Consider the following 13,950-nt stretch of genomic DNA (forward strand, 5'->3'; position numbering starts at 1 on the left):
TTAGATTTGGCCAGCGCGCGCGCTGTCGGCTCTGACGTAACGTCTTTCCTTGTCTCTTTTATCACGTGACCTGACAACCGCTTGTGAAAATATCCTGGAATCGAAATCCTTGTTTTTCGAACCTTTGACTGGGCGAGCTAACATTGTATTACCGAATATGAACACTGAACGTGTTCAGTAAAAGTTTCTGAGCAGTTAGCTGAGGTAGCGTTTCAGAGTGCGTGTCTAGGTGTGTACAGAGAGGGAAAATTAATGTTATCGAGGTCGCAGGATGCCACGCCGGAAGCGCACACCGGATGAAAGCGGAAGAAGAGCGAAAGTCAGCAAAGTGGATCACAATGAGGAGACCCTGGTCATTTCTGATTCTGAACAAGAGGTACTGTGTATGCAGTAGACAGCCACCTAGTGTGTGCGTGTTTAAGTTCGTTTAAAGGTTTGAGAGTTGGCTAAGTGGGAAAAACAACTTCTCTTTATGAATTACCATGGTAACAATTGTTTCTGCTAAATTTCATAGTTAGTACCACATATTTAGTATTAGCTGTGTTGTGCTAATTTCTGTGCTATTAACGTCACCAAATGGAACTGTAAAACGAATTAGACAGGTTTTCCAAACATTCTACATTCAATGCACAACATTAAAATAATAATAATTATGCTCCCTTAAAAACTTTAATCAAAATAACATCCCTTCCTCTTGCAACAAATCTTCTTCTGTCTGATTATGTGTTTACTGGCATGAAGGTGGGACAACCTGTCACACGCATGAGATCCATCATAGCAAACCACAACTATCTAATCAATTCCCCATGGACAAAATCTACATTTCTTCCTGTTCCAGAAGCCGTTTCACTTAGATTTACATCGCAATAGGGAAGAAAAGACTATTGCAACTTCTGTTTCATGCAGACTTTAACAACTATGACATTTTCTAGTAAATAACAGTGGTTAATTTTAAATGGAAGGAAAGAAATGACAAGAAACTCACCTTGGATTTGCCTTGTTATCCTTAGGAGGAAGATTCTCCCGTTAAACGGTCGTCTCGGACAGCCCGATGGAGACGAAGGGAGAACAAGTCACAGCTACAAGGTACCGAAACACAGAATTTCTTAACAAATCATAAATTGTGCCATGAAATCTTGGATGTACATCTCATTCTGATGCCTCAATTCTCTGAAATTTCAGAGCTGACAGAAGAAGAGATGCTGGACCTGGCCCTAAAACTAAGCGCGCAGGAAGCAAGCAGTGCAGCACAAAGACGAAGGCTGGAAGACAAAGACATACAGAAAGCCATAGCGGAAAGTCTTAATGTAACTTATTCTTGTAAAGGCCGGAATATACTACACGACTTTTAAATTGGGAACAGATTTTGAAAAATTAGGCATCATACACTTGCTGACTTTTGAAATGGTTACAGAGAAATACTGGCATGATGCACTAAATCAGTGGTTCCCAACCACATTCCTGGAGTACCCCCAACACTGCACATTTTCCATGTCTCCTTTGTCTGACACACCCATTTCTGGTCTTGGAGTCTCTGCTAATGAATTGATGACTTGATTCAGGTGTGCTTGATCAAGGAGACATGCAAAATGTGCAGTGTTGGGGGTACTCCAGGAATGTGGTTGGGAACCACTGCACTAAATGACTGAGGATCACACACTACCAGACTTTCAAGTGGTTCCAAAAACAAAAAACATGCACCTCGTTGCATGACACATGAAAGCAATATCTGTTTTTAAATAGATTCAAAATATCAAGTGGATTGAATCAAAGTCTGAAGCTAAAAAAATTGGAGTCTGTGCCCATCATACACTAGGTGATTTTCTGTGAAATCTGTCATCTCAGACTGACCAAAATCTTCAGACTAGCTCTGACTTTGGGCAACTAGCATCACCTCGTCCAGACTGCAAATCAAGGGGAAAATCTGTGCAAATGTCGTGTGGTGTATTCCAGCCTTAAATCTCACAAGTCTCTCATAAGTTTAACCAATCAATGAGCAGAATGGGATTAATCAAAAATGCTGCATGTGTTTCTGCAGGAGAGCACTGTAAAAGCATCAGAGGGTCAGGATGAAGCAGCCAGCTCTTCAGATCAACCACAGCAGAATGTAGCAAGTGCGATATCACACTTGAGACGAAAGCTGTCTTACCCCAGCCAAGATCAGACAAACAGCGAGAATGAGAGGGAAACGACTAGTCCGCTGCCAGAAATGCCTGATTTCTCACCGATGACCTCCTCACATCTTTCATCGAAGAGCTCAGCTCAGGTCTCCAGGACTCCTGCTACCACTCAGGTTAGTTGTTATGAAATGGCTTCATATTATATTATTAAATACTTTTTTCTTCTTAAACCAATAAAGCCTACTGTATCATATTTGATATACAAATTTCTAAGGCCTCTAAATTGTCAAAATGATCAAAGTGACCCCTTCAGGTCATGGTACACACATTTTTTTCTTTACTGATTTTTATAAAGTAAGCATAAGAATAAGTTTTATATTGTTAGTAATATTTCAAGATGAACATTTACTGGAATGAAACAACTTCGGTTTACTCGATTATCCATACATCATTTTAAGAAAAATCTGATACATGGCTGTTGGAGATTGTTTATTTTTACATCTCTTTACAGGGTTAATTATAAAAGTATTAACCTACTTTTAATAGGTTAATTCCCTAATGTTCGTGTGAGAGTAGGGCTTTTCACATTTGAAATAGTTAACCCTGGGTCATTCTAAACCCCGGGTAAATGGAATCCTAGGTAATCTTGCTTCATGTTTCACACTGCTCATAATTTACCCAGGGTTAACAATAATTCCTAGATATTCTTAAGCTAATGTTTCACATTGTACATTCCTAAACTCTGGGTTAATGTTCTTATATAAACACAGCATGTGACCGGTTTAAGCTCTAGCATTGCACATCCTCGTATTGCCGAATGTACTATGGAGTTTATACTGAACATGCATTTCAGACTATAAAGGTAAGAATGAAACAGTATTTTCTTCACTCAAATTGTCGTGTTTTCTGTCAGCATTTGACATTTTTCTTCTCAAACGCTGAATTTAGTGTTTATATACAATGCGCAGTGTTTCCATGACTGTCCAAAGCAGGCAAATATGAGTACGCAATTGGTCGTCTGTTGCTAAGCATTTAGCTGTAACATTCTAATACTGCATCGTTTCACACTAGACATGTTTGGCACCGCAGTGTGTAACACCACAAATGCAGTGCTAACCCTGCTCTGGAGAAGGGTTTCATAACCCCGGGTAAAAAGCGGTGCAAGCCCCGCTTCTAAAGCCCTATTCGGACGGGATTAGTTTTACATGGGGAGGTGAAGTAATGTAATTTTACCTCAGGACATCTGTAACATTAATGGCCAATTCGCACGGGATAAGACATCTCAGTAAAACTAGCAGAAGTGGGAGGGGTAACTTGATTTACGCACCGCCGTCACCTCCCTGTCGTCATGTGGGCATATGTTGCTTCCTGATACCATGTGTGCAAACACATAATCTAAATATATAAACTATATATAACAGTTAGGTCCGGTCAAATTATTTATTAATTAAATTCTGATTGGATTATGCACTTAGCTAAAGCTAAAATTAGTTTTGTGCCAAGTGCTTTCAATCTTCTTTCTGCTCTGAAAGGTATGTGGAAAATACTTGAGGTTTGCCACAGACTTGTCCAACCACCTACAACCCAACTGAACGTTTCTTCAAGTGCTTCCATGTTTGAAAAACTACTTTTAAACAGAAAATGACAGAATTTTACCATACATATTTACAGCGGGTCTATTTGAACGGGATTAGTATTACCTGAGGTAATTTTTCCTGACCTTTTTACAGAAGGTAAAAGTCGCCGTAATCTTTACTGACATTTTCCGCAATGATTACTGAGATAGCACATTCGGACGGGACTAAAATCACTGAGAAGCTCTGGTAATAATTACTTTACCCAACCTCCCCATGTAAAACTAATCCTGTCCGAATAGGGCTATAATTACAAGTGTGAAACGTTCATTTACCCATGGTTAAAAGCAATGTTTCAGAATGACAATAACCCGGGGTTAAGCACAGTGTGAAAAGCCGTAGTATTTTCTGTATTTTAATCAAATAAATGCACTCTTGGTGAACATAATCCTACCAACCCTTATACACAACACAACAAAAAAGGTCTAAAGCTTCAACAAACTCTTCCATTTAAAAATATATAGTGTTTTTTTTTTTTTTTTTTTTTTTACTATTATGTCATGTCAGGCTTTACTGGGTTCATTATAAAAGTATTAACCTTACCCTTTGTTTCCCACATGTTGATGCATATTCCCAGGACAAGACCTCAGATAAACAGACAGTCATCAGTGACACTCCGGAGGACGAGCTCTTCATATCTCGCTCTGTGTCCCAGACATCCCCTGTCTTCTCCAGGCATGGCAGCTTCAATTGCCAGCCTGTAGTATGTGTGGAGAAACTGAGTCAGGAACTCATCCCGGAGAGCACAGGCTCAATAAACTTTGACACACAGGACAGCACTGTCATTTCCACCTGCCCTGACAGATTTCGGTCCCCCCAACAGGATTCGCCCTTTTCCAAATTGCAAGTCTTCACTCAGGGTGACTTCAAACGAACAAGTGATTTGCTAGAGGACAAAAATGTTAAAGGGAATGAAGATAATACTCAAATACCTGATGAAGATACTCATTTACCAACACAGCTAAGCCAAGGTTTGAGCACAGATCCAGATACGTGCCTTTCACCTTCTAAAAGATCCCAGATATCAAGCCCCAAATGTGTGCCTAAAAACAACAATGAAGATGTCACTGAAACAAGTGTAAGTATAGGACAAAAATGATTTCACACAATTTTTTCACCCAAAAATGAAAATTCTCACTCTCATTCTCAGGTATCATAAAACTAATCCATATGAATTGAGCAGTTTAGTCCAAATTTTCTGAAGAGACAGCATTTATATGATGAACAGATTAAATTTAGGCTAATAAAGTTATCATTCAAGGTGTGAACAGGCCTTAATCCTCTGTAATAAGCTTTCTAATCATTTTATTTCAATTATTGTACTTAAAAAAGCAATTTGTATTCTTGGAGAGCTAGTATAGTATAGTATAGTATCTGTAAATCTTTGACATACTATGTTGCCCATACTCTTCTGTATAGGATACATAAAATGTGATTTGGGATTCGCCCTAGAGTCAGGGATCTCGTTTCTGGAGATCTATCTGTCATCTTTATTTGTGTTCTAACTCTATTGTTTTATCATTTTAACAGAAAACTCTTGACCAAAAGCAAGTGGTGGATCAAACCCCTCAGGGTGAGAATGTAAAATCTAACACTGGTATGCCATTTCTTACACTCCTCCTCTCTACTGTGGCCATGCTGGCTGTTTGAACTATTTACTCTGAGCCATATGGCCTAGAATCAAGAGTTTACAGTTTTCAACTTGCCATCTTTGTCTGATGCTGCTACACAAATATAGATTAACTTGCATACTTCATGTCAAACAAAATGCTTCGTGTTTAGTATTTGATTTTGAGTTCTGGCAATAGAAAAGCATTTACTTTATACTTCTAGTTGCATGTGTGGTTGACCCACTGTTGCTGCAAGACTGAGCAGTGTTTTGTAGTATATGTCACCACACAGAGCGAATTTGGTTCCTGCCGACAGGGCCTGTCAAGTTATTGGGTTCTCTGTGCGATGGTTCCATACAAATGTTAAATCAGCCAGGGCAATTATTCAGCCTTTTTAAAAAATGTAATATAAAATCTCCTACTGACATACATTACAGTTAATACATTTATACAGCAAGGAATTTTATACAGAATTACAGACATTTATAATATTCTGAAAGATTTATATTTCAAATAAATGCTTTTGTACTTTGTTTATAAACGAATCCTACAAATACATGTAAAAGAATTTTGACAAGAGACTTCTTTCAAAAACAAAAATCTTACTGACCCCAATTTTTCAACGGTAGTGTATAGGCTCTGTTTCCACCTGGTATTAAGATGTGTTTTGGTCGATCAGATCACAAGTGGACGACGCTAAATACAGGTCTAAATGGGGTTTAAAACATTTTGAGCTTGTCCAATTTCAACCACTTCCAAAGGTAGTCGAAAACGCATTTGACTAGATTGCTTTCGTAGTGGAAAAACTCATGTGGGTAAATGTGTTCAAAAAGCCACTAAAGACCGCCTACTGACTTAACGCGTAAACATTATGGGAAGCGTGGCTAAGCAGACTGGATTTAAACTTTGTCAGCTGAAGACCCAAGTTTGGTTTGAAGACAAAAAAAACATACCAAGCACAGTGTTCTCTCACCATTTCACAGCATTCGGCGTGATCTTGCAGCTATCAGAGCAGAAACAAAAGCTGCTCCTCTTCATATGTTTTTCCCGTCGTCTCTGGGCACGTTCATATATAAATTGCGTGATGTTATTTTGTCCATTAGATTTAAACATCTGAAAAAACCCATTCATTTACCCACCCATAAACCCTCCCCTTAAAGAAATCAGGACATAAGTGGTTGAAAATAGACAAAAGAGATGGACTAAAATACCAGGGGCCTGTACCATGAAGCTGGATTAGCTGGCTAACCAGGTAAGTTTCAGATTAGTTTGCGCCAATCCTGGGTTTTAGGTACCATGAAAGTAACTTGGCTTTTAGTGGTGTTCATCGCCTTAGTAACTTACGCTCCACGGCTAACCTGCTCCAGGGCAGGTTATGTTCTGTGTTAGAGATCTCAAACTGAAATTGGACCAATCAGACGTAAGCTAAGTGACACTGACACACCCAATGCAATAAAGTCACTCCCCCAGTTTCTATTCCTCTAAATTAAAGGTCATTATATAGTAAAAACAAATATTTAATGATGAAATTGTCTTAATAATAATATAATTTATATATGATTTGTATAATTATATGATCTATATTTTTATTAATCCATTACACACAGGCAAATTAAGTGTAAAAGTAGTTATTAAGCACTTAGTTTCAATGAATATTAATATATATAGATCATTATGTAATATAGGCCTAAATAAGGAGTAAATATATACTCTTTAAAAATTACTACATGTGACCTTGTATGTTTAAGTCTCTATCGCTATATATTATCAACAAACTTCACAACTTTCACTTGCACTGATAGAGAAAGATCATTTCTTTTATTTGTCTTCTTTCACAGACAAGTATTTTCTATTAGTGTAAATGCATTTAAATTCTTCATTTTCAGCGAAAGAGTTTTGAATTACACTGGCTCTCTCGCGAGAAGTGAATGACAGTTTCTGTTGCAAGGCATGTGATTGGCTGTTTGCCACTGATGTCATGGATTCATGTGCCCGCGCTCCACAAACTCAGGATCAAAGCCTGAGTTGACAGAGAAAGTTGATGATCTGCATCATGGTACCAACAAAGCCGGATTGGTGTGGTTTGGTTTTGTCAACTCGAAACTAATCCTATAACCCTGAGTTTGTTCATCTACCATCATGGTACAGGCCCCAGGTGGATCACTTGTGATCCGATCAACCAAACTCATCTAAATACCAGGTGGAGGCAGGGCCATTATCTCTGATTCTGAACAAGTGGGTTAACCCTTATCATTTCATCATGTTTTAAGCTGCAGAAACTGCTCCAAACACTCAGTCTTGGAATGAATTTACTAGTCACATGGTCTTGCATTTAACAGATGATGATGATGATGAAGATGATGGCAGTGAAGAGGTAGGCGGGAAACCGTACTATACAGTTAACAGTTTGTATATTAAAAACAATTGAATGTTAATGGCCTGTCATTCGAACAGAGGGGTATTAGGCAGTAACATGCACAAGAATATCAGTATTTGGATGTATTCTGGTTATGTAAGCCTCATGTAAGCACAATATTGCCATAACCAGATACAGCTAATGTTGAATTTTCTAGAAATTCGAATCTGGCATATGCTGTATTTAGAATTTGGGGTAAAAATTAAATGAATATCCACTTGTGTCAGTGCATGTCCAAAAAAAGATAATTCTGGGTGATATTAATTACAAAAAGTATGTGCATGTCTTAGGTTGTTTGGAATATGCTGATTACATGTAGATTAGGGCTGTCAAGTGATTAAATTTTTTAATTTAATTAAAGTCCCCCCTGTAGTCAATCATTTTATCCCTGAAAACTCAGATTACATATTTAAACATTCTTTCCTGGGAAAAAAAAATCATAAAGCCTTTAAAATTGCTTGAATGTAACTCTACACCCTTGCCTCATGTAATATACATGGATCTATGAATATGATAGTTAGCAACAGAAAAATATACCAGGATGACCTTCTTTTGAGACTCCCTTGCGCGTTCAGTTAATGATATGCTAAAGCCCGCTGGCACATTGACGTGATTGGTTACAAGATAGTTTGTGAAGTCAGAAACACCAGAGGCTTTGAGACTGTCTTTGGTTTACTGAAGTTTTAAAGAGAAAATACTCAGCAAAGGTGTTGACTTATGAATTATCACATGGTTTGTCTTAAAGCTTGTTAAAAACACCAGATAGACTTATGAACAACATTAAAAACTTGATTTTCACCACAGGGGGACTTTAATCAAATTATCCCCAAAAGATAATTTAAAGTTACGCTTTATTGCGTAAAGCATCAAATAGACATGACAAAAAGTAGCTTCGGAAAAAATTTGGTTGAACTTTACCTTCAAATGTTTTTTTATTAATATGGAAATATGAAATTTTTGATCAAATTATAATCTAAATAACAAACTAAAATTGCCAGTATGTTGCGGTAAATGTCTCAATAAATAAGTCATTGAATCATTCTTTCATTCGATTCGTTCAAACGGCTGATTCATTCAGGATCATATCTTGAATTTTAGGGACATTCTAACTACATTTTAAAGGCTCCATTACGCAGTGAGTTGTTGCCCTGCATAATATTTGTCATCAATCAACTTTATGAAATGTAAAATGACCTACATAGGTCTGGGGTAGGGCAAGTGCGTTAATTGCATTAAATTGACAGCCCTAATGTAGATACATTTTTCCACTAGCTACATGTAAACATCAAGGTTTAACGACAATTGGAAAATGTCGTCATTTGCAGGTTCTCTCCCCGAGCCCAGTCAAGAAGATTTTTCGGCCAATCAGGACTGAGCTTTCCCCAAACCAGTCCTGTATCTCTTCAACTACCATCACCCTCGATCCTTCCACACAAGACACACAAATGTCTCAGTCTGTCCTGGAGGAGGTCTCAAGAGCATCCAAAGCTGCTGAATCCAAACCTTCTGATTGTAATCCTCCACGTACTTCAGTGAAAAAAGGACAATGCACAATCTCTTACTACTGGGGAGTGCCTTTCTGTCCTGTGGGGCAAAACCCGGACGAGTACACCCGTGTAATCATGTGTCAGATGGAGGTGTATGAGAAGAGCCTAAAGGAGGCCCAGCGAGAACTGCTGCGCAAAGCAGATTGGGGACAGCCAGTGAGTGACATCAGTGCATTCATTAGTCAAAACGTCACATTACAATGGTTATAGGAGCAATCTGAAACTAATCAGCTTTCCTCATGAATATTGTTTGTCACATACAGTATTTAGATTTATTTTTTATCTACCAAACCCACTGGAACAATACCTCTTTTATATATACCATTTTAGTAATGTAGATTACCAAAGGATTTGGGGTGTGAACCGTCACTGGTCTCAAGATTCAACGATTCGATACAATTCCACAATGCATCATGATGCGTTGCATCCTCAATTTTCAGTATTACCGCACATGGCTACATTTTTGTCAATGAATACAAGCAGTCAGATATATGAACTCTATGAAGATATATGAAGTACACTTCCTGAATGTAGCAAACATCAAACAAATCTTAAGTCTGAACGCGGCATATGACAGGAGCCTTTAGAGCTAGTAATTGATAAAAGCGCATGAAACTTGTCAAGTAGTGTAATTAAATTACAATAACGCACACACATGCTTGCACACTGTAAATGTTAATATAGTGGGTGCATTTGTTATTACTTGCTTTTGTGTTTTGCCTCCCTCCACCATTTTACACCAGAGCGAAAAGCGCATATGCAACAAATAATGTCAGAGATGGTCAGTAGGCAATAATCGATCATGGTCTATTACTGCATCGATGCAGAATGCAACTTAGAAACAATTAATTTCAACACCCTTACAAATGATACATTTGTTTTTAGGTGTTTCCTCGCTCATCAGAGAGGCCGTTTGGTGGGAGGAGATGGAAGCGCCACAGAGCTCCTCAGCTATCGGAGGATGAGGAGGAGAATGAAGAAGAGGGAGAGAAGGAAAATAACAGAATAGAGGTAGAAGAAGAGAGGGACGAAGCAAGGCAGGAGTCTGTGGTGGGGTCACAGGAGGAAGCTGAGGGAGGACAGACTGAGACATACGTAGTTTTGTCTTCTCCAGAGACTAAAGATGAGCAAGTGGTAAGTATACTGGTCTTGGTATTACTGTATTCTCTATATCAGGGCATTTGTTTAGATCTAGGGATTGTCAGTGTCATGTGAAGTAAAATTCTTTTTTTGTCAGAACCAGAATTTCAGCATGTCTGCTTGGATCCATGACTCCAAGTAGCTTTATAGGTTTTTTTCTTGTTTTAGTGTAATACCATCATCAACCACAAGATGACACTCCAGTTATTGACCGTAACAAAGACAAAATGTTGTTAAGAATGTTGCTGCACCTGTTGCTGTTTGCCTTCTCAACAGGAAAAAAACCCTTTCTCTAGCCAAGAAGAGCCTATAACTGCAGCTGCAAATAAATCTTTCAGGTAGGTCTGGTGTTTAGATTTCCACCAAAGTAGCTTTTCTGTCTTAATTATGTTACTCATTCTACCCTTTAAAAGAATTGGGTGACATACATATGTCACAAACACACAGCATCAAATATATATATATATATAAATATACAGCACTGCCTCGCCGAGGTATGGACTCTACAAGACCCCTGAAGGTGTCCTTGGTATCTAGCACAAAGATGCAAGATCCTCTGACATCGTCCTGTCATTCATCTCTCCATGCTATCTGCACGTATATAATATATATATATAATATATATATTTAATTATAAAAAAAATATAAAGTATGTGTGTGTATATATAGTTCAGTAAGTTAAAAAACAAGACATTTATTATGTTAAAAAAGATTTATATTTCAAATAAATGAATTTGTTCATCAAAGAAAAAATGTATCATGGTAGAATATAAATGTGTATGTATGTGTGTGTGTGTGTGTGTATATATATATATATATAATTTTTATTTTATTTTTTTTATTTTTTGCATTTGTTTTATTGCAGATGTTATTTTTTTATATATTTTTGAAGGAATTGTTGGCTTAGAACTGAAAGATTTACTCAAAGTGATGAAGTGGATGGTGATGAAGCTCTAGACAGGACTAGTGATATCATGACATTATTATAAAGCTGTCCTATTGCATCTCACTGACAGGAAAAATGCTCCGTGGGATATTTCGGATGAAACTCAAATAAAGTGTCCAGCTGAGCAGGAGGAACAGGAGGCCCAGACTCATGAGGCTTGTGAACAGGATGATCTAGTTTGTCCAGGTATGTGATTAAAATTTCCAGCTCTTCAGTAGATAATGAAAATGTTTCCTGTGGTATAAACATAATTTGGATGAATGTGAATACAGAGACTCAGATGACTGAAAACAGCACACCAGAGCTAATGATGACCAGTCCTGCCAGTCCCGCACAGGTACAGTAGCACTATACAGCTCTGATCCAACAGTTAGGCAGCATCCTAAAAGAAATGGAACATTTTCTTTACAACCAGAGGATTCTGAATTCAAAAAAGACCTTATAATTCTAACTGAGCTTCCCTCGTTCACAGTCCCAGTCTCATGCTGACAGCGAGGTGATGGAGGTAGAGGAGGGAGGAGGTGCGTCTGTGGCAGCGGAGGAGATGATGGAGCAGGAGAGCGATCCAACAGAAGCAGCTCCTCCTCAAAGTCAGAGGATGGAGTGCCCCATGTGCTCTAAACTCTTCCCCCTCAGCAGAATCGAGGTGCACGCAGCTTTCTGTGATGGTGAAGCAGACCAGCAGGAAGAACAATCACAAGGTCAGCTCTCTACTAGCTCTTCTGTAACTATTCAAGTCATGTCCAGTCACCTTTATTTATATAGCGCTTTATACAATTCAGTTTGTTTCAAAGCAGGAATAAACAGGAAAATAATGATTTGACAATGATGCAACTGGAGAGTTCAATTCTGCTGTAAAGCAGCTTTAAAAGACAACAGTAAAGTCATTATTCCGGTGAAATCAGTTCAATGTTAATTCAGTTCCATTCAATAACTGTGTCAAGATCAACAATTATGATTAAGCTCAATTCAGCTATAAAGCACCTCTGTACAAAACGGTGAACGTCATCATTCAGCTCAGTTCAGTTCTCATCCTATAGTGTCAATACAGTCAAATCAGAAATATTGCTGAATATTATGTGTGAATTATATGTATGCTGAATATAATATTCAGTATGCAAATAGATGTAGGAAAGAAGACCGATCAAATTATGATGATTACCACCGCTGCTTATACACTATGCACAATCCCTTCTGCATTTAACATCTGAGAAAATTAAGCACAAAATTAAAACTTGAGGGAGTGTTAGAGAACAGGACAAATCAATATTGATCTGATCCACCTTCACATTTTATGCTTCTGGAATTTATAAAAACATGGTTTAATGTAATATGCTAAAATGTTTGTCTGTTTAAAAATAGATAAGTTAATAATGTATATAATATATAATGTAATTATTTGTGATCAACAGTTGTGACAAAGTTCATGTAGCAGAGATTTTTTTTTTTTTTTTTAAGCGGAAATACATATGCAGTTGGTGTGCATAGAGTCCATTGTCCATGAGATAATTCTGGGATAGGTCAAGAAATTTATGAAGTGAAATGTTTTATTTTATTGTAGTTGTTGCCCGACGGAGGAGGACCAGAGGAAATTTAACAGAGGAATCTCAGCGATTTGGCAAGTAGGTACATCAAACATTCAATGAACATGTTGACAGTTAATTACAATAGTAGTGTCATTAAAAACACAACCCATTTTAATGGTGTTTTTCTTCGCAGGTCAGCAGAGATGGAGAAGTGCTTCCTGTGTCAGGAGTTGTTTTCACCCCAGGAGTATCAAGATCATGTCGAGTTGTGCTTAAAGAAAGACTCAAGAACTAATGAGGTGACAGTTATATAGTAAAACTAGTATGTTTACTCCTAATACTTGTTTAACGTCATTTTTAAATCTTAAACGTTCTCTGAGAGGATTTGCATTGTGTTTGTGTCAAGTGTCATTATTGTAGTGCTTTTGCAGGAAAACGGCCTACTTTCTGCTCTGGAACGGACAGAACGAAGACATACTGGTGTGTAATATTTCTTGCGTTTCTGGTGTGTTTATGCCGATAAAGCTTGACAGATGAGCCTTTTTATTATATTTAATTCTTTATTTTCAGGCAGTGATGAACCTGGGCCATCTGATGTGTCAACAAAGAGCAACTGGTACAATTTCAATATTGTTTGCTAAACATTGTATGTTCATAAGTCAAAAAATCAGCACTAATCCTTTCATAAATGCTTCCCCAGTGGTCTTGCCAATCCTGCAGTGATTGGGACGTCTGAAAGTGTAGATTGTTCAACGACGACTTCCTGTCCCAGTAACGCCTTCACTTCTCAATCAGAAAACACTGACTGCCTTATTGACTCCTCTAAGAACAGCCTAAGACTTTCAAGAAAAAGAAAATTCAAAAGATAGTGTCAACATGCTTTTACTAACACTGGTGTTTGTGCTTTTCAATGCCTCTCCATTTGTATGGCCTTTTATAAAATTAAAAAATGACAAATTTATATATTTAAAGTCTTTGTTGTCTTATAAAAGTGTATTAAATGATATTGGC

General features: G+C 37.7%; 1 protein-coding gene and 1 non-coding gene across 3 annotated transcripts; both read left to right on the forward strand.

Annotated features, from left to right (window-relative positions):
* Positions 1-17: 17 nt before the first annotated feature.
* uimc1 (ubiquitin interaction motif containing 1) lies at positions 18-13,950 on the forward strand. 2 transcript variants are annotated; one of them, XM_067375216.1, is made up of 18 exons: positions 18-376; positions 1,011-1,086; positions 1,183-1,307; positions 2,039-2,293; positions 4,332-4,832; positions 5,285-5,351; positions 7,635-7,738; positions 9,106-9,483; positions 10,213-10,461; positions 10,744-10,805; positions 11,484-11,599; positions 11,686-11,750; positions 11,886-12,114; positions 12,975-13,035; positions 13,133-13,238; positions 13,371-13,419; positions 13,510-13,555; positions 13,640-13,950. In XM_067375216.1, exons 1-18 carry the CDS (start codon positions 272-274, stop codon positions 13,806-13,808), a joined length of 2,763 nt encoding a protein of 920 aa, XP_067231317.1. In that variant the 5' UTR covers positions 18-271; the 3' UTR covers positions 13,809-13,950. The 2 variants fall into 2 exon arrangements, with proteins under 2 accessions (XP_067231317.1, XP_067231318.1); XM_067375217.1 differs by having other exon boundaries at positions 7,704-7,738.
* Positions 5,596-5,725, forward strand: LOC137013386 (small Cajal body-specific RNA 14). The gene has a single exon (XR_010893721.1). It is a non-coding gene; the product is annotated as a small Cajal body-specific RNA 14 (non-coding RNA).

This window comes from Chanodichthys erythropterus, chromosome 22, assembly GCF_024489055.1.
Source record: "Chanodichthys erythropterus isolate Z2021 chromosome 22, ASM2448905v1, whole genome shotgun sequence".
In the NCBI taxonomy this organism is placed as follows: domain Eukaryota; kingdom Metazoa; phylum Chordata; class Actinopteri; order Cypriniformes; family Xenocyprididae; genus Chanodichthys; species Chanodichthys erythropterus.